Source organism: Anoplopoma fimbria, chromosome 6 (genome assembly GCF_027596085.1).
Source record: "Anoplopoma fimbria isolate UVic2021 breed Golden Eagle Sablefish chromosome 6, Afim_UVic_2022, whole genome shotgun sequence".
NCBI lineage: Eukaryota > Metazoa > Chordata > Actinopteri > Perciformes > Anoplopomatidae > Anoplopoma > Anoplopoma fimbria.
The window spans coordinates 21,232,810-21,258,596 of NC_072454.1; the positions used below are offsets into that span (position 1 = coordinate 21,232,810).

At 43.0% G+C, this 25,787-nt stretch overlaps 1 protein-coding gene across 1 annotated transcript in view; it reads left to right on the forward strand.

Moving 5' to 3' along the window:
- slc24a3 (solute carrier family 24 member 3) overlaps positions 1-25,787 on the forward strand; it is a 99,827-nt gene that overhangs the window by 17,433 nt on the left and 56,607 nt on the right. The window contains 2 exon segments of the mRNA XM_054600136.1: positions 13,555-13,587; positions 13,590-13,679. Coding sequence (XP_054456111.1) covers positions 13,555-13,587; positions 13,590-13,679 — 123 coding nt within the window.

Below are 25,787 nucleotides of genomic sequence, written 5' to 3' on the forward strand. Positions count from 1 at the left end.
TCCATCCATCCATCTTCCGTAACCGCTTATCCAGTTAAGGGTCGCGGGGGTGCTGGAGCCGATCCCAGCTGTCAATGGGCGAAGGCAGGGTACACCCTGGACAGGTCGCCAGCCTATCACAGGGCAGACATATATAGACAGACAACCACTCACGCTCACATTCACACCTATGGGCAATTTCAGAGTCATCAATTAACCTAAGCTGCATGTCTTTGGACTGTGGGAGGAAGCCGGAGAACCCGGAGAGAACCCACGCTGACACGGGGAGAACATGCAAACTCCACACAGAAGGTTGTCCAGCCCGGGAAATGAACCCGGGCCCCTCTTGCTGTGAGGCGACAGTGCTAACCACTACACCACCGTGCAGCCCGCTCTATTCAAGTCTGACTTGATAATAAGTATTTCTCCAAGTGGGATAGATATTGTGTATTATGTTCTTAAGACATCTCCTACTTTGGGAGTTATCAGTTGTCATGTACTTAACAATTAAACATGTTCTATATAGATTTTTAAAGTAGGCAGAGCAACTTCTATGTTCCTCAAAAATAACCAACAAGAGAAACCCTGTGACTCGCTGCCACACAGGGTCAGGCACACTACTTACCGTCCTGTCTTGATAGCACCGTCAGGAAAGTAGGACATGAGTGCTTGCAAAAGGAGCCGAAGATGACCAACTGTATCTGGGCAGAGCAAAACCAGGAGGAGACTCTGACCTGTAGCGTCCTGTCATGCAAATCAGTCATCCGTTCTGGGTATAGTGGGGAAAGACTAATCCAACCATCTAGTTGCTGGTTCCATCAGAATTTTTATTTTGGGGTAACCATTGTAGGTTTACCAATAGGTTGTTCCATTTGTGAAATGCAGGTCTTTTGGTAAGCAGAACTGGCGTTGCCAGCTTTATGAAAACATGTTAGTATCTTTGCTAATATGAATTGACTATAGGTTTGTGTAAGGGGCCTTTGTTTAAATTGTTTCTTTGTTGTTTCTGAAAAATCATGTTTTGTGGGTATTGCAGTTCCTACTTCAATACCCATCAGCCCATGCTTTGGAAAAGAATAAGTGAATCAAACCTCAAAAATTCAGAAGAATTTCTTATTGCAAAAAGAGACTGCGTCATAGTTGCTAACATCGAACCAGAAACCAAAAGTACAATAATTTCAACCTGTGAAAGTCTCATCAGGTATCAACAAAGAAACATGTCCTCCTATCCAAACAACAAAATAGCAATTTTTTCCAAAACAACCCATATGACCACTAGAAAGAGGAGTCATATGAGGGCTTCCTGATCTGCCACCTCTATAGTAAAGGTTTGGTTAAGTATAGCAACTAAAACTGTTTGGTTAAAGTTCAGGAAAAGTATTGAGTGTAGGTCAACCGCATTTTTAAGTCATTGTTGACCTCTGCCTTTAAGTTGGTATGATTATTTTATTTGATCCACACCTTTCATGGACTGAGGATGCTGAAAAGATGGAAGTGAGAAAGAACCAACCCTAAAATAAATCTTTTATTTTGCTCACGCCTCTGTGTCATAAGCAAAATGGCTGCATTGGTGTACCAGGACCAAAATCCATTCAATGGCTATCTTATCAGCTGCTTTTTACTTCGCTCAGCTCTTTTCTAAGTCGTAAAAGCTCTGCTAAACATTTTTCCAAGTGGCTTTGTGCTTGTCGATGCCTAACCAAAACCAGCTTCAAAGCCCAGCAACCTGCCTCGGAAGGCATACCAAAGATAGAATCATCTGAGGAACCACAGCGGCTGAAGCAACCTTTGTGTTCATGGGTTGTCTGAAGTAAAAGAAGGCACTAATACCATACAATATCTCACTTACCAGCTACCTCTATGGTTTGCAACCTTGGCAGACACGCCCCCCTCTGAGATCATAAGAGCCCATCCCTTATGACCTTCTCTGGGTAACGTTTCCTTCAAGCCAAGAGGTCTCATAGTGCTCATCTTAAAAGGAGCCAAATACTTACTCTTGGAGGTTGCCAGGGAGGAGGTCCACTTCACAGCATACTATTGCAAGTATCCAACTGTCTGTTAAGATTTTTTGGTTTCAGTCCGACTGCAGTACTCTGGCAGGAGAGTTATTTGACCAACAGGAAACCGTTTTCTTTAATGGAAGTGTCTCTGATGTAAAACCGAATAGCTGTGGAGTTCCTCAAGTAAACCGTCTAGGCCCATTGTTGTTGCTGTTTTTAGAAAAGAAGTACCATTTACCCTAAAAAAGGCATAAGTCACCATGTATGCTGATGACTCAACAGTAGACATGGCAGAAACCATAATTGATGATACAATTGCATTTGTCTTCGATAAGGAATTGCAGTTGGTAACCAAACCAACTGACCAAACTGATTCTTATAGTTTTTAAAAACAGAAAGCACTGTATTTGGGACAAAACATATGTTTAGTTGATGTATAAGACCCTGAATTAAAGATGTATGTAAAATATGTTTAAGTTGAACAAGAGCAAGAGGGCATTAGGCACGAGTAATATCTCATCTGGAGTGCTGTTTAGTGATAAGTGATGATAAAGCGGGACAATTTACGAGTCTTTACATAGTTTTTTAGGAAAATGCTGAAAAGAGTTCACCACCTATATAAAACATTTTAGTTTAAAAAAAAACATCATGTTGTAAGCTCTGTCCAACTGGGATAGTTTTTGTTATTCGTTCATCTCAAACCCTCTGTGGCATACTGTACACACAAAGAATTCACTCCCCCCCCCAGTCTCTTTTTGGACAATTTAGGCAAATACACCCTGATTACATAACTATCTTGTCTGAAGTAGTTTCTGCATTGGCTAGACAAGTTCTACTGAAATGTGTGTGGAAGTGTGTGTTTGTGTCCGATCTCTACACATAAAACATTTCCTCAGTGATCATCTTCCTCTCTCACACACACACACACACACACACACACACACACACACACACACACACACACACACACACACACACACACACACACAGCTCTGAAGCTCATATATTATTTGGTCTGTGTTGCATTCTAGAGGAGAATTCGTGCAGTAAAAAATATCTCCTCAGGTTCTGGACCCGGATGTTTCTTAAATCACATGCACTTGATAGACACAGGGAACATGACACTTATGTAACACATTCAGACACTGTGACATCATGGCGGTATCCTGTCGGTTATAGTATGTGACATGCATACTGGATGAGTTGCTCATCCAAAGAGACGTCGGACTGCCCTGGGCCAGAAAGGAAGAGCAGATTTAGTAAAGTTGTCTGCAGGAAAGGTCAGAAAAGGGAAATTAAAATGAGAAAGAATCAGAGTGAAAATTTTATGGTATCCTTCAATTCTCTTACCTAAATTTGAAACAGGACTTTCCTCAATAAATGTCATCACTCTTGGAGGGATAATGTTGCCTCATTTCCATCTTTTTTGCTTCTCATTCCTCCTCTTAATACAAGCATATAAAAGATTTTGTGCTCTGTTAGCTTGTGTTATCTTTATTTTTAGCTCTTTACACACCAGGGGCTTGATGAATAAATGACAAAATACTCGGCTGCTAATGTTTCCTAAGTCAAAGTGATGAGCATTTTAGTTGCAACACTTTTTCTAAGTGAAAATGAGTTCCCTCTGGTAAACACTTAAGCTATGTATATGTCTATAGGACTTTTATTGCTAAGAGGATTTGAAGGGAAGGAATTGGTCTGGTATGCCCTGCCTTTGTCGAGGGTTGATAAGTTTGCCGCCGTGGTTCGGTACTACGGACACTCCGTGTTGTTGTTCACTAAAGTGTATGTTCCGAATACGTCTTTTCTGCACAACATGATTGGTTGATGCCTTTGTTGGCGGTGTGAAAGGGCAAAAAAATCAGTTGCTCTTTTGCCATTTAATTTGTGTTCTCATTAGTAGTCATGAAAAAAACAACGGTTCAAAAAAATATGGCCCCCGTTGTATAAAGGCCTTCAGAGTTCAGTAGAATATTCCAGTTGTCTCAGTCTTGATGTCACATGCAGATTTTAGGGTTACGTTTCAAAATGAATACAGTCATCAATTGATTTTAAGCTACTAAAATTAGCATCCTTTTAGAAGTTTACGAAAGGTTTTCTAAATCGCAATTTCAAGAGCCGTATATTTTAATTCGTCTACTAAATGTCTGAACAAGCAAAAATTGGTGAACTAAAGTATTCAGCAAATGTCGATTTCGCTGGCTTAAATGACAACAGTCTAGCAAATGATGTCTGTATTTACATTGAAACTGTATCTTGATGGGCAGGTTGTAACATTTTATAGAAGTCTTTGCCCTCAGTGTATGAATTGGTGAATGTCGACCGTAGACTCTTAAGGTTGCTTTATAAATGCAAGTTATAAATGTGCTTTTTTTCTATTCAAGCAGACGGCCCTTGAGGTCATTGAAAACCGACCTTTTCGTTAAACTCTTTCCAGAGTAAAGATCTTATCTCCATTGTGAGGCGTCACAAATCAAGGCCGATACAACCGAAGTAGTGCTGGTTCTTACTTTGCTACATAGTTACACTTAAATGTATGGTTACTTTTACACCATATCGCGGAGCAGAGGCGTCAGAATGCTCTACGGAGGTCACATCTACATAATCTAACACTCCCACGACGCAGCCAACATTGCCAGTTTTGGACAAGACCCGATCGGAAACAGGAGGCAATTCGTTAACCGCTGTTTTTAAGCTTCTGATTGGCCAACATCATCCTCGTTCTTTGCATGTCTGGCCAAATGGATGGGATTTCTTTTTTTTTTTTTAGAATGGAGGAAAAAATACCCATATATTTGGAGACGAGGCCTCAGTCAGGTAACGCTAGCTAGCAACTAGCTTGGTAGATGTTAAGTGTAAATGCCCAACGAGAATTTTCCAGTCAAACTAAATTGTGTCATAAAAGCTTGACAGCTTATAAACTGAAAGTTGGCGCCTCCAAGAATCAGAGTTGAAGGAGAGTCTCTTAGCATGTCAAGCTAATGCTAACTCCGGCAGTGTTGTGAACTGTACTCACAGTACAAGGGTCATCAGTCAGATGTGTCATTATAATCATAAGCTGGAATTTCACATGTTTCACAGTTTCACATGCCAATTTCACTGCATTGGCAAAAAAATATCATAATAAATGTAAAGCACAGCGAGCCATTCATAGTTCATTAATGGCTTGCCATTGCCTTTTTAACACATAGATTCTATTGCAGCATAGTGCCAGAACATACCACAGCCCGGTGGTAGTTCAGTACTCCTTCTGCAGGTGATGGCAGATAGCGGTCCATTCAGTCCCACTCGTTTGATCATACCTGGTGGTGCATCAGTTTTTAAAGGTGGTGCCAAAAGCGGGCCTTTTGAGGCAGACCTAAAACGGGACAAAGGAACATTTACATTACATTACATTACAGTCATTTAGCAGACACTTTTATCCAAAGCGACTTACAATCAGTAGTATATTATATATCATTCACCCATTCACACACTGATGACAGGCTACCATGCAAGGTGCCACCATCAGACTCTAACTAACATTCATGCAACATCCAGTCCACACCGATGGCAAGCCTTCAGGAGCAACTTGGGGTTAAGTGTCTTGCCCAAGGACACATCGACTGCCGAAGCCGGGTATCGAACCACCGACCCTCTGAATGGAGAACTACCTTGCTCTCCACTACGCCACAGCCGCCCCATTTACCACCTTCAAATAGGATTTTGTCTGAAGTGTAAAAAATATGTTCAGTCAAATCTGTTTAGAGAAGACAGGAAACTGTTAGAAAATGATGGGAAGACAAAGTATTTTGACAGTGATTGATGATAAAAAAAAAAAAAAAAAAAAAAAAGCACATTTATAACTTGCACATGTGACCTCTCTCTTCCCTGGGCAGAGAGCCTCCTCTGAGCCTCCCGCCTGGGTTGCATCCTCAGTCAGAGAGGGATAGAGCGATGAGAGTGAGAGGCGATAGAAAGCGTCTGAGATGACAGCACTCTGGCACACTCACAGCGGGAGTGGCGTCCGACGGTGACGGCTAATGAGACCGTTAACGGGCTGTCACGTTCGTTAAGCAACAATTAAAGAAACCCTCTGACGGGCCTTTGCATGCATTGACCTTTTAACATCATTAACAGTGTTTTTTTTTACCCATATACATGAGTTTATGAACAAATAAGAATAGATACAATATATAGATAGCAATCAGTATATATTCCCTTTGACATCATCCGCAGATACTCATACGGTGTTTCTTTAAAACACAAGGAACGGTTTCATTCTAACCGCTCATGGGCGTATTGATGTATTGACGAGCAATCTGTGTGTGTCTGAGAGAGCGAGGTGTATATGACATGCCGTCCGCAACGTGTGTGTGTGTGTGTGTGTGTGTCTACTGGATTTTACACAGCTCCTGCTCTGAGATTATTGAGCGGTTGCAGCTGAGCGCTCGGAGACAGCGCATTTCCGAATTTCTGTCGGCAGAATGACATTTGGGATTTGCAACACCGCATTGACTGCCGCTGACAGGAAAGAAGCTGTTGATGCTACGTTTATATATATGGAAAACATCGACCATCAATTTTGACTGTGTTTGACCTGCCCTCGTCCCACTGGAGTCCTGCTCTCTGTCCTGATGTCCGCCCCGTAAAGTGCAGCTTGATCCAGGATGAACGATGGATCCAGGTCTCTGTGAAGATGTGGGCTCAACAGTCACTGACCTCCCGCTGCTTTCATCCATCTTATTTTTCTGCGACCGGGCATCAGACAGCCAGCAGCCTGCTGGGTAGTGGAGTAAACCACTGAGTGGCCCAAGAGGGGATTATTCTTGTTGTTGCTGTGGTCATCATGTCTAGTAGTTTTAATAACACTACTCATTAAATGTATTGTTTAGATCGAGGAACACCGATAATTGAATAAAATTAATTAAAACACGCCGTTTGGGTAATCATTTTACAGTTGGCCTTCGTAAAATGAACTAAAATGTAACAGTACTTCATTTTACATTACTGGAAAAGAGTTATGTAAATGCAACCCCAGATACTATGATGCTCTGCTGAGGTATCACCTCCTCTGTCCAGCTCTCACAGTAGGTCAACATTCAACACCACTGTGAAAAACTGTGTTCTGTATCTATGAAGTGTTCACATACAGCTGCAAAGTGTGGCACATCTTCTTTACACGTGCACTCAAATGGACACAAGACGCGGCTTGTTCCAGTGTGACATAATCTATAAAGTGGTAGATAAGAAGTACCTTAGATTGTTTTAGATGGAGGAGTATTTTATTAAAAGTTGCGTTCTATATAGCCTACCCGTATGTCTTTCAAATAAAATCAACAATGTGCATTTCCATGTCATTTCAACAATATTTATTGTCAATTTTCAAAGTAGGATACTTTTAATGCTCCAGTGTTGGGACCTGGATCTATTTGCAGAAATGTACTATATTATTAATAAGCCACAGCACCATTATGTATCCATTAACCATTATCGTTCTAGGAGTTTTACATGTTGTTATATTCTCACTTTTACATGAAAGTATTCATTGCTGTATGCCATTATAGACTACTGTATGCTGAAGTACTGTATACTTGTCTCATGGCACTATGGGTAAGGTGACCTTCATCCCACTCCCAAGTACAACAGAAATGTTTCCTTTGATCATCACCCATGCGTGCATATTTATGTGTATCTCCGTATGTATAATGTATGCCTCGTATGATAATACATACAAAACAGTAACCTAGATGTTGCAAGTCCTATGATGGGGATCCAAGGATGTTGCTATCACGTGTAGCATGCTACAGCAGCGTACACTAGGAGCCATGTGCTCGTGGCCTCGTTCTTTTCTCTCCAGGGACGAGGTTGTAGCTAGCACTCGCTGCCGCACATACATACATACACACAGCACTAATATGGACAGCCGATGGCCCCCCCCACACAGGGACTCAGGCGCGTCTTTGCGGATGGAGCACACATATGTACTCACGTGCGTGCCAAGGGACGCTAATGAAGTCAAAGTGGCTAATTAAACATGACTGTCGAGGAGCGACCGTATATGGCCTTATATATATGGACTCATGTACTTTGACCAATATGGGACGCTGCGTTATGGAGAGATGAATGGATGAACTGGACAACGGTAGTGGGCAGAAAGATGTATCAAGACATGACAGATGTGTACTTTTGAGGATCATTCCAGCTCCCTTGGTGTTGGTTCCCCTGAAAGTATCCTACACACACACACATCTCATACACATGTACCATGCCGACCTAGATCTATATGCGGAGGGTGATTCCTGCAGGTATGGCATATCTTGGCTGACTCCATACTGTCTGAAATCTGTAGGGAAATCCAGCAACATTCTAATTTTCCCCTTTCCTTTCACTTGATATTATTATTTGTCTCTCTAACTTTAAAGATGCACTTAGCAATACTTTCACGTGACCAACGGATAAAACTACTTTAGCAATCGTTCAGCTCATTGTTTCGGTTTTGTGGCCTGCAACATGTACACTTTGATGACGGCAGTTACGTAACAAGCTTGGATATTTTTTTTTAAACTCAAATCACAATCTTTCCCTAAACCTATAATCAGTAAGGCTGACCCTGAATGCTTAGAAGCTACGGCTGTTGCCGCGGTAATCCCCCTCCAAATCAGTATTGGAATGTATCACTTTTTGTCAGATGTTTTTTGTATTATTTTTTTATATATGCATTACTCCATCCCAAATAGCTCATGTAAAAAAGTAATATTAATCTAATTATTCATGCTGCAATAACACTCATAATTAATTATTCTCAGACGGACAGCGCTGTGCGTTATGTGTAGGTGCGGTGCTGTCCGGGGTGCTGAAACAAAATCACAGTCTCAACAAAACCAGGTCTGTTTTGTTTTTTTGTTGGAATAGGCTATTTTATTTTGAAACTTATTTCTTTATAGTCCTTCATATTAGCTTTTGTGGGCTGAATATGTAATTTATTTGATATGATTTTTGTACAGTTTGTAGCCATTTTCGTTTTGACAACAAAAAGAAAATCCCCGATGTCCGATTGTTGTCCTCATCTTACATAGACAATAATACCAAAGTAATGTACAATACAGTGTAAGTATAAAGAATGCCTTGTCAGTATCCACATTAATATGAAAATAACTTTAAAATGATTAACTATTAAAGAGCAAATAGAAAAGATGCATTTGTAGCCATTCACATGATCCTGAACAGCATGGCTCACATTCCTGTCTTCCATCTGGATCTGTATGTACAACTGATCTGAGTCCGTGACTGACGGCGTCGCACAGCACATCTCATAGCATGTGCTTGCAGTTATGTGTGTGTGTGCGCACGTGTGCGTGAGTTACTCACTGTTATGTCATGCACCTCCTCCACCCCCTTGCATCTTATCTGTTACGTCACGTCACCATAGTAACCTCAGCCGTTAAAGGCATTCTGCTTCACTGGACCACCAGCCACCTACAACACTCACCAAGGTCTGTGTGTGTTTTAGTGTATGTGTGTATCCCACACAGGTGAGTGTTTGTGTGCACTTTGTCGATGTTGATTCTTGCCCGTTTGCAGTTGTGTGTGTCTGTGTGTGTGTGTGTGTGTGTGTGTGTGTGTGTGTGTGTGTGCTGTCTAACGGAGCACAGATTCAAGTTATGAAAGGTCGACTCCCATCAGCGTTCTTTTCCATGTTTTTTTTAAATGGAAACGCCCACTCAGCCTTTTACAAAAAGCAGTGACAGAGGTTACCACAGTAAGCTGATCAATAAGGTTAAGAACAATGTGAACACTAGTACTAGCTGAGTCAACGTTAGCTGTGTTAGCTTAGTTTGGAAATAACTGAGTGGGTTGTTTGTGTACTCACGTGTCAGCAAGGTAAAATTACAGTTTTTGTTAACGGAATCCTGTGGCTTTGAAGAGAGATATATAAAGGCTTCAGTTCTCTCGTTGGAAATAGCTGCAGCAGAAAAAAACCATTTTAGCCACCTAAAAGAAAGGCTCCATTAAAAAAAAAAAAAAAAATCATTAGCAGTTCAAGTGATTTACCTAAACATTACACTTTTCGCCTTTTCTGACGGGAAACTAAAGCTGTTCACAGCTACCAGACCCCATTGTCAAAAACAGTAATTTTACCTTGCAGAATATGGGAGCTTCTGGTCTACGGCTGCATCAATCAGTCTGTTTGTGTTATTGAGGGACTGACTATGCTTCTCTAAACTTAATTAATTATATTCCTTTATTGATCCCCATGGGGGAAATTCAAGTGTTGCAGCAGCTCAACTACACAGAAACAGATAATAAATACACATATTATACAATAAAATAAAAATAGAATAAAATAAAAAATAAGAATACAAATAAAAAATGTACAGTAAACTGCGAGCATGCCGACCGCCATCTACGTTACTTTAGGTAGTACACTGACTATAAGATATATATATATATATATATATATATATATTTATATATTGTAAACGTATCCTCATGCAACGGTTCATACGATATCCTACAAAATATTTTATAATATTTTTTTCTTCCTTCGAAGCCTGCAACAAGTGTCAATTTCCGCTCATTACATGCATGCGGTCTTTTCAAATAGACCATCCAGGAAAGGTTAGATTTAGACGACAAAACTAATTGGTTAGGTTCAGGAAAAGATTGTGAAATAGTTAGTTAGGTTTAGCCAACCAAACTAATTAGTTAGGTTCAGGAAGAGATCCTCATTTGCGTTGAAATAACCACGGGACGTTGCATTACTGAAGTACGCAAGTTACTTGACAAAAACACCAACTTCTCGTCTCCCAAGGGTAACGAACTGCGATCCCCTGGCTGAAAGATTGATTTTTTTATTGAATCCACCTCAACTTCCGCCCACTCGACGTGTGATTAAGTGGTCTATATATGTCCTTGTTCAAGATCACCTGGATATCATACAAAAAAATGTCTTAAGATATCTACGAATTACATCTCGCTTTATTTTTTGGTAGGTATTGGTACGAATGCTGAGCCAGCCTGACATTGTACGTGTAGCAGTGTGTTCATGCAGAAATGAACGGAAAAACATACGAGCTTCAACCAAGATGCATTTGAATACACGAGAAAACACCACCGGAAAGCTACGGATTAATATACAAACCTAAAATAGAGTATGTTGTGTGTTTTCAGTTGTAAAGTTTCTCAATGTCTTCTACTAATGTCACATACACACACACACACACACACACACACACACACACACACACACACACACACACACACACACACACACAGAAGCTTTGGCTCTGGGGAAGAGCATACAGTAAGAGGGCGAACGCCGTCACAGCTGTATGGAAGCTTTGCACTGATGCAGCTTGGCAGATTTCACCCTTCAGTTCTCTTTGTAGAACAATACACACTGTAAGCGAGTGTCACTGCACAGCTGGGCTCAGTTTTAACATTTAATCAACATTTATTTATTTTGCCGCTGACGGTAAAGGCTCTGTTCACGTACCTCTGATTATATCTAGTCATGCAGGAAATTAGTCCTTCGGTTTTAGTCGTCCAGGTTCGGTCTCTCTGACATTTCCACGTCCAACTCAACACAATGGTGGTGATGGAATTTTGTATGTTAAACTCACAACGTTGAACAATATCAGTACATTAGATCATTTAACGGCAACAACCCTCTTGACACAGCAGTAATGTCCCCGGAGGGTTCATTTGATTTACAGACAGATGTAAAATTAATAATGGATACCAGAAAGTGTAGTAATACATATAGAGAAGTACAGAAATTGAAAAGTACCCTGTGGAGTTTTTGACCTTTAGTAGGGCTTTGGAGTGATGTTAAAGGCCGGGTCCAATCAAACTTTTTTTTTTATCATTCTGTAGCTTTCCCATTGGTGTTCCTATGTATTAGAATCGAAATATTCAAATTCTGTGCAAACTTTCCAGCGTGACCGGTTTCTGCATTATTAAGTTGCTGCACATCCTTATACATGGTCAAAGCCGTCTCATGGCGAGGTATGTCGCTCCCATGCGCGTGTACAAGACATTAATCCACTTTGGTTACAGGATACACAGCACATACCGTCACATTAACCAACGGGGTTGGTAACACGGCAAGAAATGCAGAAATTAGCAAAAGCAAAGCAGCGAAGAAGAAGACGGCAAGCAAGTAAATGGAATCTGATTGAAGCAAATTATCTTAAGAAAGATATCTCATACTGCCATGCACCATTCAGGGTTTATCTAAATGAAGAGATAGGAGGTGGATTGTTTAGCCTCTGTCAATCAAATCTGATCAATCAACACCCACACAGCCCTGATGAAGCAGATTAGCCAAAATATATTTATTTTCCTCATAGTCATACATCATTTATTCTGTAGAGACATACTTGTGTGAAAGTGAAAGCACAAATCTCAAACATGACCAACTACAGGGATCCTACTGAGAACATGACAGAGCAGCATCTGTCAGAGGTTATTATTGTTCACCCCAAGCTACTATAAGATATCTATTGAGTGTCCTTTTCGAAAAATGCTCTGAGAAAATTCACCTATGGTTAACAGTTAGGTAGTGTATATGTCTAGGGATTTTATTGTGAATGGTAAGAACCGGAGGAGTTGATCTGGTCTTGCGCTGCCTTTGTCAGCGTTGAAAGGAGTAATAAAGTTTCCCGTCTTTGTTCTGACTACTGAGCCTCCGTGTTGTTGAAAGCTACAGTGCACATTTCAATATGTCCGTTCTGCACATTGTGACTGGTTGATCCCTTTATTGATGGTGCGAAAATGCTCAAAAGAAAAAAAAGAAAAGTTAAAGAAATACATTGATGTGAATTAATTACACGAAAAAAGGTTGTGAAAAGGCATAAAGACTTTTTGACATAATTGTTAGTGTTCCAATTTATTTTTTAAAACATAATGCTTCCAAGCAACATTTCCACCATATTACCGTTGAATACAGCAGCTACAGCCATGACTCCAGAGCAATCCCGTTTTGACAAATATAGTCAAGCTCAGCGTTATTTATAGACGATACCGGTACGCTCTGCACCTAAGTCGGGGGGCCGGGGGCTGCATGGTGGAAATGAGGAGATGGGTCGGAAGGTTGGGGGGGCGCTTGAGGACACCGTGACCCAGATGACTGAGCTGGAATGATCGGCCTCGCGGCACTCGGCGTGCCGCCCCGCTATTGCTCCCGCAGGAAGTACGGTGACACAAGACGCATGTCTCATCTGCCTTTGGTACTGCAGGGGGGGGGGGGGGTAGGTATTCAGGAATGGCAATTAACTACGTAACCAAAGATCTAGTGCGTCACGGCCATTAGTCCGTTTGCGCATGAGGAACATGCGTCTGTTTTAGCCGTTACTTAACATTCATGTGCAGAAATAACAAATACGTGGGATCTCTGTGAAATTGTTACATAAAACAAGTTTCTCGAATGCAACGTGATGCATTCGGTGTCTTTCACCGAGACGACTGCCCCCCGGGATGGAGCGGCCTGCCACTAATGGTTTGTTCGGCTGGTTTGTTTGCAGTCCTTTGTGAAACCATTCTAACCATTCCTCCGTCTCTTTCTCTTTCTTTCTGCCTTTTTTTTGCTCAGGATATCACGTTTCCAGCTTCGTGGGCGAGGAGGGGAGAGGTGGGACAGCCGTCACCTCCTGCAAGAGGTCTACGACAACGAGTCCAAGCTCTACTTGGAGCCCCAAAAGAACTGCACGGAACCAGGTAGGGACTAGCTGAGATGCATGACAAAGAATAAAGTATCATTGTAGATCGTCTACGATGCCTTTTCAGGGGCCAAAGCCCAGGAGGACACATTCTTTATTTTATTCCATTTGGCCGAAACGGGTCAGGTGTTGCTGTTATTGTTTTTGTTGTGGACCTCTAATGTGCCAGCTTATTGTACACTGTTAGTAGAATAATTCACCTACAAAATGACAATTTATATGTCAAGTACTCACCCTGTTTTACTGTGAATTTTTTAAGAAAATGTTGTTTTTTTCAAAAACACCCCGGTGAAGGAGAATAAAAGAAACGGAGAAAAGTGTTGATTAGTCAGAGTAAACAGTACTGCGTTTACAGTAATGAAATAATTATTAAGACATTCATTCAAAACTCTCATACAACTTGGACAGTATGATCAAAGTCTCATTATCCAGTTGTATGATCAATAACTCAATAACTCAAATACATGCATTTTTGCTAAAGCGGCATTAAAACATATGGAGCCTTGCATGGATGAGTAGTAACTTCACATATATATTTATATATAATCATCATCTTATATATATATATGGAAGTTTAATGTTGTCTCTGTTAACCTCTACAAATAATCTCTTTCAATATTTGAAGTCATTCAATAACATATTATTACATTTTTGTAAAAGGGTCTGTGTGTCCACAAAGCGTTTTTTGATAGCGATCTGGTTGATATAAGAATTTGGTTTTGGATGAAGAGAAGGTTGAGGGAGGGGGGGCTCATGATACATCTTGATGTTGGTGTTCACCACCTATACATGTAGGGCGGGCGGTTGAGGCCGTATTTGACTGTGATCTCAGGCCTTGGTCAAGCCCTACACCCCCGCCCGACCACTTGGCTCTGCTGCCTCGGGGCAACTGGTTGCCCCGTCGCTCAGAGGTCCCTGCGGCCGATCCACCCGGTCACAGCTTTTTTCTGTCCTGGCCCCTCAGTGGTGGAATGAACTCCCCACTGACGTCAGGACAGCAGAGTCACTGCCCATCTTTAGACGCAGGCTGAAAACTCACCTCTTCAAGAAGTACTACCCGGAGCCTTCCTCGTAGCACTTATTGTATTCGTATTAGTTGTTGCACTTACTGTATTCGTATCAGTTCGCTGCACTTATTGAATTTGTATTTGTTTACTGCACTTATCCTATTCGTAGTAGTTTGTAGCACTTATTGTTCTCGTAGTAATTTGCCTCTGCACTATACTTTTGCTCTGGTTTATGCTTTAAGATGCTTGTTTAAGAAAGGAGATGCACTTATGACTTCTGGTGACTAGTAGTTCTCTTGAATACCTGTGTTGAATACACTTCCTGTAAGTCGCTTTGGATAAAAGCGTCTGCTAAATGACTGTAATGTAATGTAATGATTGGACAGCTGGGTAGAAAGTAGGGCTGTCAAAATTGCTCAAAAATGACATTCGAATGTTCGTTTGGAAAAAAATCACGAATTCGAACTATTCGAATATCTGGTTGCCTATTTTACGCAGTTGCCGTCAATATGTCAATAATGCGACAAAACCATGGTTCAAATTAGTGGGATATATATATATCCTATAAACAGCCCAGTAACGTGGAGGCCTAATCATGAAAAGCCACAACTTTGTATCGCTTGCATTTCACCACCACACCTGCAAGCGCGCAAACTATAGTAATCTGAAGAAGACGCCCGCTTCTGAATGTTACAAAGTATGCTAGTGGTAACGTTCCTTGCTTTGCTTACCATTTATCGAGAAGGCCTATTAAAATCGATAAAGAAAAAAATGCATGTCGCCTACGTCTTCCACCATGCCAGCGAAAGGGCCAGCACTACGCACCGTTCGGATTCATGAAAAAAAAGCTGTCTCGGACTTTGCCGAGAACATTGCGTTATAGCAGCTTTCACCAGCCAGACTACTAGCTCCCTGAGCTCTACTTCGGATGCTTATTGAATGGCATAGCCTGTGTAAGTCCAGCTCAGAACAGTTGTGAATAAGAAAGAATAAATGTCCATGTCTGTTGTCTTGCACAGACAACCAATTGAAATCGCCAGGAACAAAAATGATGAACGTAGGCTATAAGATTTTGTAATGTAGTGCAACCGTGGCTAAACTGCTGGGTTATTCTCAATGAAAAAAAAAAACATTAGGCTATAAGAACGATCATCGCAAGCAGCACTGCTTCCCCGTCATCTGCGGAGTGGGAAAGGGCTTTTTGAATGTGAGACAATTTAACTAAGATGGACAACTGCGCCTCACTGCCTTATTGTTTGCTAAGTGTGTCGCAGGATTTCTTTTTCCCCCCCGCAGAAACCAAATAAATCGGTTTGGGGAATTCCAGATATAGCCTACTTGCACCTAACCCACCCTATGCAGTAATGAAATTGGCTTGCATGCTCAGTCCACAATGTGCCCTACACAGCGAGAGCGGCTTGCTTGGTGTTATAAGTTATAGCCTAATTCGAACCCGGGACAAAACAACCCAAAGATAGGCCTACATCATTGATAATTTATTTAAACACATTTACAACGTTAACAAAATAGTGCTTAACAAAGAAGTTAACAACAATCAATGTCCCGTTCTCCCACCTAAACTCTGCGCAATATTTTTTTTAACGACAAGGAGCGCTCCGAGCAAGTGAACATATAGTAATAGTAATAATATCCTACAATTTAAAAAATCACAAACTTTTACAAACACGTCCTTAAAATTGAAGCACTTAAACGAAAACAAGCTGGCTTCTAACATTCTTAAAACAAAAAACAGCGAAAAAAACAAACAAAACAAATGACTGCAATTAATCTGTCATATTAGTGCATTGCCACCGTCGCGCTCACAAGTTATTCGCCAAAAAGACCAGATAGTCTACGTTGGAGGGTGCCAAGGCTGATCTCTTTTTGTTTACAATGTTGCCAGCGGAGGAAAAGACGCGCTCCGAGCGCACTGAAGAACCGGGGATAGAGAGGTATTTTTTTGCCATCTGGGCAATGTGAGGGTATCTGCCGCCCGACGTTTTCCACCACATGAGTGGATTTTCTTGAGGGGGTATGGGGGATTCCTGCTCATACATGGACATCTCTTTTTGGAGCAGCAGACTGATGTCCTGCTCCTGGTTTGGGCGGGTGTCGCACACGCCTCCGAAGAGACTCTCCATGGCCGTCAACGCAGATTTGGGTTGCTGCTCGCGTGGTCTTTCGGGAGCCTCATCCCTCCCTCCTCCCACATTTGCCTTCATCTCCTCCAAAACTGCCAGATGCACCTGCCGTTTCTGGTCCTCTTCCAAATGACGGAGTTGGTGGAAACGAGGATCCAGATAACTGGCCTTGTTCAAAAGCCTACGTGCGACCCTTTCCTCGCCATATCGCTTCTTGAGATCCGTCGCTATTTTTGCCTTCATCTCAAGCAGCGCTGGCGGTTCTTCTTCGCTTGGCGTTCGCTTGAGCTGTGCAAGCAGAACATGAATGATTGGCAAGACAGCCGACGCTGTTGGATAGGCATCCGTAGACAGCGCTTCCGTCGCCACTTTGAATGGTTTCAGGATCTCTTGCACCTGCAATGAACAAGTAAATAAAACATAGGCCATTGGCGTCACAATATATATATATATATATATATATAAGGTAGGCTAAATAGACCTAGGCCTATAAAAGTAGCCTAAATAAAATATAGGTGATTATAATTATTATAATATTATAGGCCTATTATAATATTATATGTTATTATATTGATTATAATCCATACATGTTTGGACACACTGTATGCTTATTACAACAGCTTTGCATTCACGATAGGCAGTAGGCCTACTATTTAAGAAGCTCACCTTCTCCATTATGGACCATTCGCTCATCGACAGCTCCATTCGAGACAGCTTCTTATCAAAGATGACGGCAGACACGGCCGCTTGCTGCGCTGATGCTCTGCAAACCATATCGTACGTGCTGTTCCAGCGCGTTGGGCAGTCATTAATGAGCTTCTCAGCCTTCAACCCAAGGAGCTCTTGTTTTTTCTGGAGGAGGTAGCTGTCTGCTGAGGATTTGCTGAAATGTGCAGCCGCCACTTTCAGTCTAGCGATGGGGATTTCAATGCCTCTGACCGCCAGCCCTTTCCGTACAGCCAGGTTGATTGTGTGTGCCACACATGGTATATTAACCATTTCCAGATGTTTTTCAACCGCGTTTATGTAATTGGTGGCATTGTCAGTGGTGACACAAATTACAGACTCCTTCAGGCCATAAACACACAGGATCTCTGCAAGACATTGGCCCACATTCTCTGCAGTGTGGCTGACCTTCAGCTCTTTGGTTTGGAGCACGCTGTTTAAGATCTCCCAGTCTTCGTTGATCCAGTGGGCCGTGGCTGTGACATATGATGCCGTCGATAATGAGGTCCACCCGTCCGTGGTAAGAGCCACGTCCTTCCCCTGCAGTGACAGCTTGAGCAGTGTTGCCAGATTAGGTAGAGCGATTTCCGCCCAATCACGTTCCAAAACCCGCCCACTTTTGCAAAAAACCGCCCAACACCGTATTTCACATGAAAACATTTAATATTTGAGTAATACTTAAATTCTGAAACAAAAGAATTCATTAATCACATGACACGTATCATTCATAGTGTTACAAATTATTATTTTTTCTCATATCAGTGTGGAAGTCCTTTTTTTAACTGCGGGTATTCTCCCCTGATACGCACAATGCCCCTTATGAATGAATAAATGAACTAGGCCTAATTAACGAACAGAACTAGTACAGGATAACCAGCATTCAAGATATAAAACAGCGTGTTAAGCATCAGCTGTTAGGCCTACTCATACATTGAATAATTAAGCCTCTCCAACAACTGCTTGGGAGGTCTGAATGTAGCAGACGTCCATCCATTTCTGGACAGGCCGGCGCGCACTTCCATCAGACTGGACAGGAGGGAGAGTCCCATTCGATTTCGCGTGCTGTCTTTCAGGAGCGCAACTTGAGAGAACGCTCTCTCCACGTGCGCATTCGAGATGGGCAAGGACAGCAGGCGGATGGCACCCAATGCGAGGTCTTTAAAACACGCATTTCCTCCTGCGTCTTTGAACACTTCGACCTGCATCCAGAACACGTCGATGGGCTGATCACCATAGAAACCAGCGGATGAGACGTTTCTCCACTGGCTGTCTAAGGTGTCAATGGAGCACCTAAAAACTCCATTGGTAACTCCCTCACCCTTGGTCTGTCCATGGTGGAAATGACTGACTTGGGGGAGAGCAGCTCCATCTTACGCAGCATATCGAGCGAGTCGGCGAGGCGCGATTGATACTGCACCAGCAGTTCTCTGATGAACGCAAAGCACCACGCAGAGATGGTTTGTTTCGCTTCGGGGCCAAGGAGCACGCTCTGAGCTCTTCCTGGAACGTGGTGCCCAAGTCAGCATCTTCGGCCGAGAGGTATACGCTGCTTGCTGCCAAGTCGAGATCTTTAAGTTGACAGTCGCTGTTCATTCTGAACACACTGGGCTTGGCGACTCTCTTCAGCGTGGACAAGTAAAGTCTCTCAAGATCACGAAAGACGCCCAGTGAGTCCCCGTCTCCAGCTGAAAGATCTTGTTGACGGCTTTTATATCCCCCAGGATAGGACGGAGGAATTGCATGTAAAGCACGTTTGCTTGGTCGCTGTACATTTCGCTGAGAAGTCTGGCTGTGTAGCAGTGTTCAGCACCAGCAGCGACACCAAAGTGCAGCTTCAGCGCATCCTTCTGTTGTAAAACTCTGTCGATGGAATCCGCTACACCTAACCAACGGGTAGTGCATGGTGAGAGTAGTTTCAGTGGGCACAGTCCATCATTGAGTGTTTCAAACAGAAGTTTGTATTCTGATTGGCGCTTGGCTGAGTGACTGAACCAGTTGAAGGTTTCCCTTATCATGAAGTCGACATTGCTTGGCAAGTGATCCATGGCCTTCTTCGCTACAATATCCAGGGAATGGCACACGCATCTAATCAACTTCAGGTCGGGCAGCAATTCCTTCAGCAGAGTGAACACCGAGTGGTGTTTCCCCACCATAACACTGGCTCCATCCGTGGCGATTCCCACCATGTTGTTGATGTTGAGGCCATAGGTTTCCAAGAAGGCAAGTATCGCGTCTGTGATGGCCCTGGCATTTGCGGCACTCAACTCAACCAGCCCCAGGTAAGTGCTGATGAATTTTCCGTGTTTGATAGAGCGGTACTTAACACATATACACAGCAGCTTGATCACCGTTATATCGGTAGTTTCATCTAGGTAGAGGGAGAACGGGGACTCACCGATGTCGCTCTTTAACTCATCCCTAAAGTGAGGGGCCAGCACGGATTTAATCATAGCCGTGCACTTGGTGCGGTGCATCCGAAACTTCCCGAATTCCTCTTCTAGGATGTCTGACAGATCATCCACAGCATTTATCGATGTGTGGCATGCCACGTATGTTGCCACTCTAATTTCCCTTCTCTTCTGATCATTGCATATCTCCCCATCCGAACTGGTTGTTGGTCTAGCAAAGGACTTGATGCTAGTGTTGACGTTCGGGAGACAGTTAGCCTTGTGTCTTTTTGTCTCTGCGTGGTCTTTAAGGTCCCGTAGTTGAGCCCGGATCTCGCTTTTGCAGTATTTACACCTTGCCTTGGACGGATCCTGCAGGACAGGTGCAATCCATGCTTTTAAAGCATCTTCAGACTCCCACTCCTTCCTATAATGTTTTTTATACTTCCCCCACTTTGACATTTCGTATTCGAGTAGCTGCTTCGCGCCGTAACTGGAAATATCATTGTTTTCTCCCGCTCCGTGAGAAAAACGGAGTTCACGCGCCGTAACTGGTAGCCTTTTGGAAAAGTTATGAAATATCATTGTTTTCTCCCGCTCCGTGAGAAAAAAATGATACATTTCAGAACGTTCCATAGCTGCACTGATTTGTAGAGGTGTATGCCTAATTTAAACCACACAGGTTGTACCGGACAACTTAGTGCGACTCAGGAAAGACTGACAAAAGGAGTACAAGTTATGGTAGTTTATTTTCACAATTTCATCATTCAGATATCCTCCCATATGTTCACAGCGGAGGTAATAGGCCTACCAAAATTACGCTGCACACACACACCGCTGGCTCTCTCTCACACACACACACACACACACACACACACACACACACACACACACACACACACACACACACTCTCTCATCCGTCGCCAGCCTCCACATTTGCGCCTGTCAATTACGTCAAACAGCTTCAGATGCGCCCCTGACCGTAAGTCCCCGTTCTCCCTCTACGAAACCACTGATGAGCCACTGGTGCGGCCCCCTGAGCCACACCCCCAGTGCTTAGCGCACCAGCCGTGTGGTAGGAACACACTGATTTATTTCTTCACTTTTACCATTTACCATTTTTTCTCTGAATAAAATGCATGACTGGTGTGAGAACAAAAGCGCCCAAATGTGTTGAAAGCAGCCCAAATTGTATATGCCCGCCGAAGGCGTTTTCCGCCCGCCGGAGCCAGTCAAAAGAAGCCCAATTGGGCGGGCACCCGCCCAATCTGGCAACACTGAGCTTGAGTTGGTCTACAGTTCTCTTGTACAGGTCCGCGATCCGCGATGTCACAGTCCCACGGCTAGGGACGTGGTATCTGGGCTCCATCTCTCGGCAGAACTCTTTAAATGCCACGTCCTCCACCACACTTATTGGCCTCATGCCTTTACAGACGAATTTCACCAACTTTTCAGTGATGGCCTCCTGTCTCGGTGCGGCCAACGAGCTTGTGGCAGCGGGCTTCAGAAAAGAATCGAGCCGGGGCTGTTTGGCCGTTGGTCCGCTCTCAAGCTCACCCGGGTGCGCCGTGGACAGATGTGCCCGCATGTTGCTGGTTGTCGAGTGGTAGGCCAATTCAACTTTGCACAGCTTGCAAATAACCTTATGCCTTGGCTCAACAATTTTTCCCCGCTGAGCCCAAAAGCCAAAAAACCTCCACGCGGCACTTGTAAGGTTGCGGGGGTTATGATCTCCTCCCCGACTCTGATGCAGCCGCGACGTGTTCTGTATTTTCAGCCATTTTTCATCTGATAACGGTTTTTCACATATAATCATGACGTAGCTGTTTTTGTGTTTTGCGTTGCTGTGATTTGTTTACATTTCCCGGGTATGTGTGCGTACAGTACGTACAGTATCAGATCACGTACAGTACGTACAGTAACTACAGTTACAGATTACACTGTACAGTCATTACGTAGCTATGTTCTGTGTTTGAGCTGCAGTGGTTTGTTGAAACTTCCCGCGCACATGCACGTACAGTAGTAGCCTATCAGATTACGCTGTAGGCCTACAGTAGCCTATCAGATTACTTTGTACAGTATGTGTTCTATGTTTGCCGTCTCGTTGAGAGTGCTGGTGGGCGGCGGCTTCCTGCTGGGCATTTCCTTACTTTAAAACGAGGGACATCGCGAACAGACAGAGGCTCATTCACAAAGCAGTTAGGCGCTTGTACCGCGGGAGTGTTTTTTCACATTCGAATATTATGAGGGACATCGCGAACAGACAGAGGCTCACTCACAAAGCAGATAGGCGCTTGTGTAACCGAGCGTTGGCACTTAGATATTTATATGACAAGAATGACACAAGCGTGGAAGGGAAAATAGTCTTGTTTACTTAGTACATATCAGAAGTCACCCAGTCACAGCGTGAGAGCTGGAATACCTATATCCAAGTACGGAAACCCCGAGGGGATAAAATACATTCGCTCTTCACAATACTAGTCTGTTACACTTGTACCGCGGGAGTGTTTTTTCACATTCGAATATTATGAGGGACATCGAACAGACAGAGGCTCATTCACAAAGCAGATAGAGGCGCTTGTACCGCGGGAGTGTTTTTTCACATTCGAATATTAATTTTCACGTTCGAATTCGCGTTTTTGGATACATTTCGAACGAATATTCGAACTTCGAATATTCGTTGACAGCCCTAGTAGAAAGTGACGTTGGCGAGCACAGCGTGTTAACCAAAGTAGCCCACCATGTTGGCTTCTCCTGGTTCTAGAAATAACAGCTAACAAAGAAATTGCGATGGAATCTCGTCCAGACCTTCACTGTTCCAGGAGGACGGACTTCTCCAGCTCCACCTACAGGGTCAAGGTTTAACTTATCCTGTAAAATATTTCATCATCTTCTGGATGGAATGACATTCTTGGTTTGGATTATGTATCCTAATTACTTTCTTATGAGTGCCATTAGGAGGTTCACATTGGTGTTTGAGTGAAATATGATGCCATGAAGTTTGGTTCAGATATACGTGTCGGATCGATTTGTATTCATTTCGGTCATTCCTCCAGTTACGTCATCAGGTCATATTTGTTTTTAAATATTTTGGGTTTGTGACCAAATTTAGAGGGAAGATATAATTTGAAATCATTTTCAATTGTTTTAGATGATAACCTTATATTTTGTTTTCGTTAACTTTTTTCCTCATGGTTTCTTTCTCAGGGATTATGCTTCAGAGCCCCAACTTTCTAAAGACGCTAATGATTTCACTGTAACTGGATGTGCTATAAGAGCTGATATTTGTGAATTGGACTGTTTTTTTTTTTTTGCAATGAGGCACATTTGTATAGAAAGGGGCCGATTTATTATCTAATTTGAATACGTTCAAATAGCGTGTTTTTGGCGGATTCCTTTTTTTTTGTCTAATTTGTGCAGATTTGAAAAAAAAAAATGCACAGTTCCTTTTGTGAAGTCTTTTAACTTTCGTAAATCTTATGACATCATCTCTCCTCATGTAGTAGTGGTTATTAAATCAGTGGGGTTAGAATCCTGTATGGTGAAGGAAATAAAAAAAGTAGTGCGACTCTCCGCCTCCCTTCACCTTCACACACACACACACACACACACACACACACACACACACACACACACACACACACACACACACACACACACACACACACACACACACACACACACAATTGTCTCAGGAGAGCCGGCTACAGAGAAACTAAATCGAGGATGAAAAAATTAGCAGCACTCCCTCTGGTGTGGAGATGAAGATGTGTTGACACTGAGATGAAGAGAGCTGATGAAAAACACAAACTTTCTCCAAAGGTAGAAATCCTTCAGACTGCGCATGTATCCCCGTGTGTCTGCTAGTCTCTGCATCTTGTGTGTACCAAAGAGCTCTCTCATGCCGTATGTTTGTTTTCTCTGTGGGCTTGTCGGTGTGTGTGTGTGTGTGTGTGTGTGTGCGTGTGCGTGTGTTTTCCCCACGGCGCGCTGTGTGTGTGTGTGTGTGTGAGTGTTTTCCATGTGGAATCCTGGGGCTTTACAGGGCTGACGTCCTGCCAAGCATTCTCTTGATCTCATTGTAAACACGCCGCCCCCGTCTAATGCCTGCATGCACACACACACACACACACACACACACACACACACACACACACACACACACACACACACATTCACACACGCACATGCACAAACGCACGCACACGCGCTCCTCCTGCCTGCAGAGACATCGGATCCCGCAGTCTGACGGAATATGAGTTTATATTTAGACGACGCACATAGTTTATAGCCTGTTTCTGTTTAATTACGCTTTGTCTGCCGAAACACTAATTATCTTAATAGGGATTATTCCTGCTTTCCTGCACTAAAAAGGGGGGCCTCCACAACGCACTCCTTAGGCCTCGCTCGCTCCCTTTCTCTCTCTGCCGCTCCATCATCATCATCATCTGTTCGCCTCCTCCCCCCGAGCACTCGCTGTCTCCTGCTTTTGTCTTTTGTGTTTTTCTCTCTCTCTTTTTTTTCGTTACTTATACAATCATCGGTTCATTTTTCGAGTCACAGAGCGTTCTTGTCGTGCGCAAGAAAACGTGCACACCAAAATACAGAGGAGGTGCACGCACGAATCCATGCAAAGCAATATTTGATCCCCACGAGGAGAATCTACAAGCCCGATTGTTCTCGGAACAAAGTGAACATTTGAGACGGAGCGGTTAATTGGATTTGTTTTTATTTGTTCAACTTCCTGCACGATTACACTCCAAAACCAAAACGATAACGTCTTGAATTAAAGATTAGCCCCTGTTGAATGATGATGATGCGTGTGTCGGTTTGAATTGCAGGACAGACAGGTCGAAAGAGGAGGATTCAATGAGGCGAGACTGACGGTGTGTGTAATCTTTTCCATTTGTAAGAGAGATAAGGAGTGTAGGGGAATCAGGGAATGGGATATTTGCTGGAAATGGTTTCTTGAAAAATGAAGATTCAGTCCTTGAGATTTCACAGTTTTTGGAGAATAAAAAGAGCCCCGGTTCTATTTTTAGCACGTTCGCTTCACAGCCTCTCTGCGAATACATACACACACACACACACACACACACACACACACAACAATGGAGCTCGGACACGTGACGCGGCAAATTCCCCCCCAAAAAATAACGTTGCTCCTTCTGCTGCCGGCTCTCGGGCCAGCTGGGGTCTGCGAGGCTCCATCGAGTGAGCGAGTCCATTCAACTGCATGGAGCTGGCTCGGGCTCAACAGAAATGTTGTTAGTTTGGAGTTACACCCGGGGTGCGCTGCAGATAATTTGTCGATGGTTAATCATCATCTAGCACCAAAATCCAATCTTGTCAGGCTTCAAAATAATGAGTTTGGACCAATCGGGATGGGCTGAGCAGCTATGGGCGAGGTTTGTTCTAAACAACAATGGAGGCTTCTAAAGAGGTTAGCGTAGCTACAGTAGGGCCAGTTATATCAAAACTGGAGGAGATTCCTTTGAGAGAAGAGCAAAGAATGGCAGTAAAGGCTTCTTCCTAAATGGAAAATATGTTTTTGCTCTTCTGGAGAGTCCCGACCAGCAGAAGTGTCTTAAACTTGCACAATCACTACTGACCAGCAGGGGGCGACTCCTCTAGTTGCAAAAAAGAAGTTCAATTGTATTTCACATTGGCTTCACTCTGCAGAATGGGAGGTTGCCGCCTGAATATTACCACATGAAAAAACCCCAGACACCAAAGTCACATCTTTATGTTCTTTGTTTTGTCAACCGAAAACCCAAAGATACTCAGTTAACAATGATTAACAGAGAACATGAGCAAATTCTCACATTTGAGATGTTTGTTATA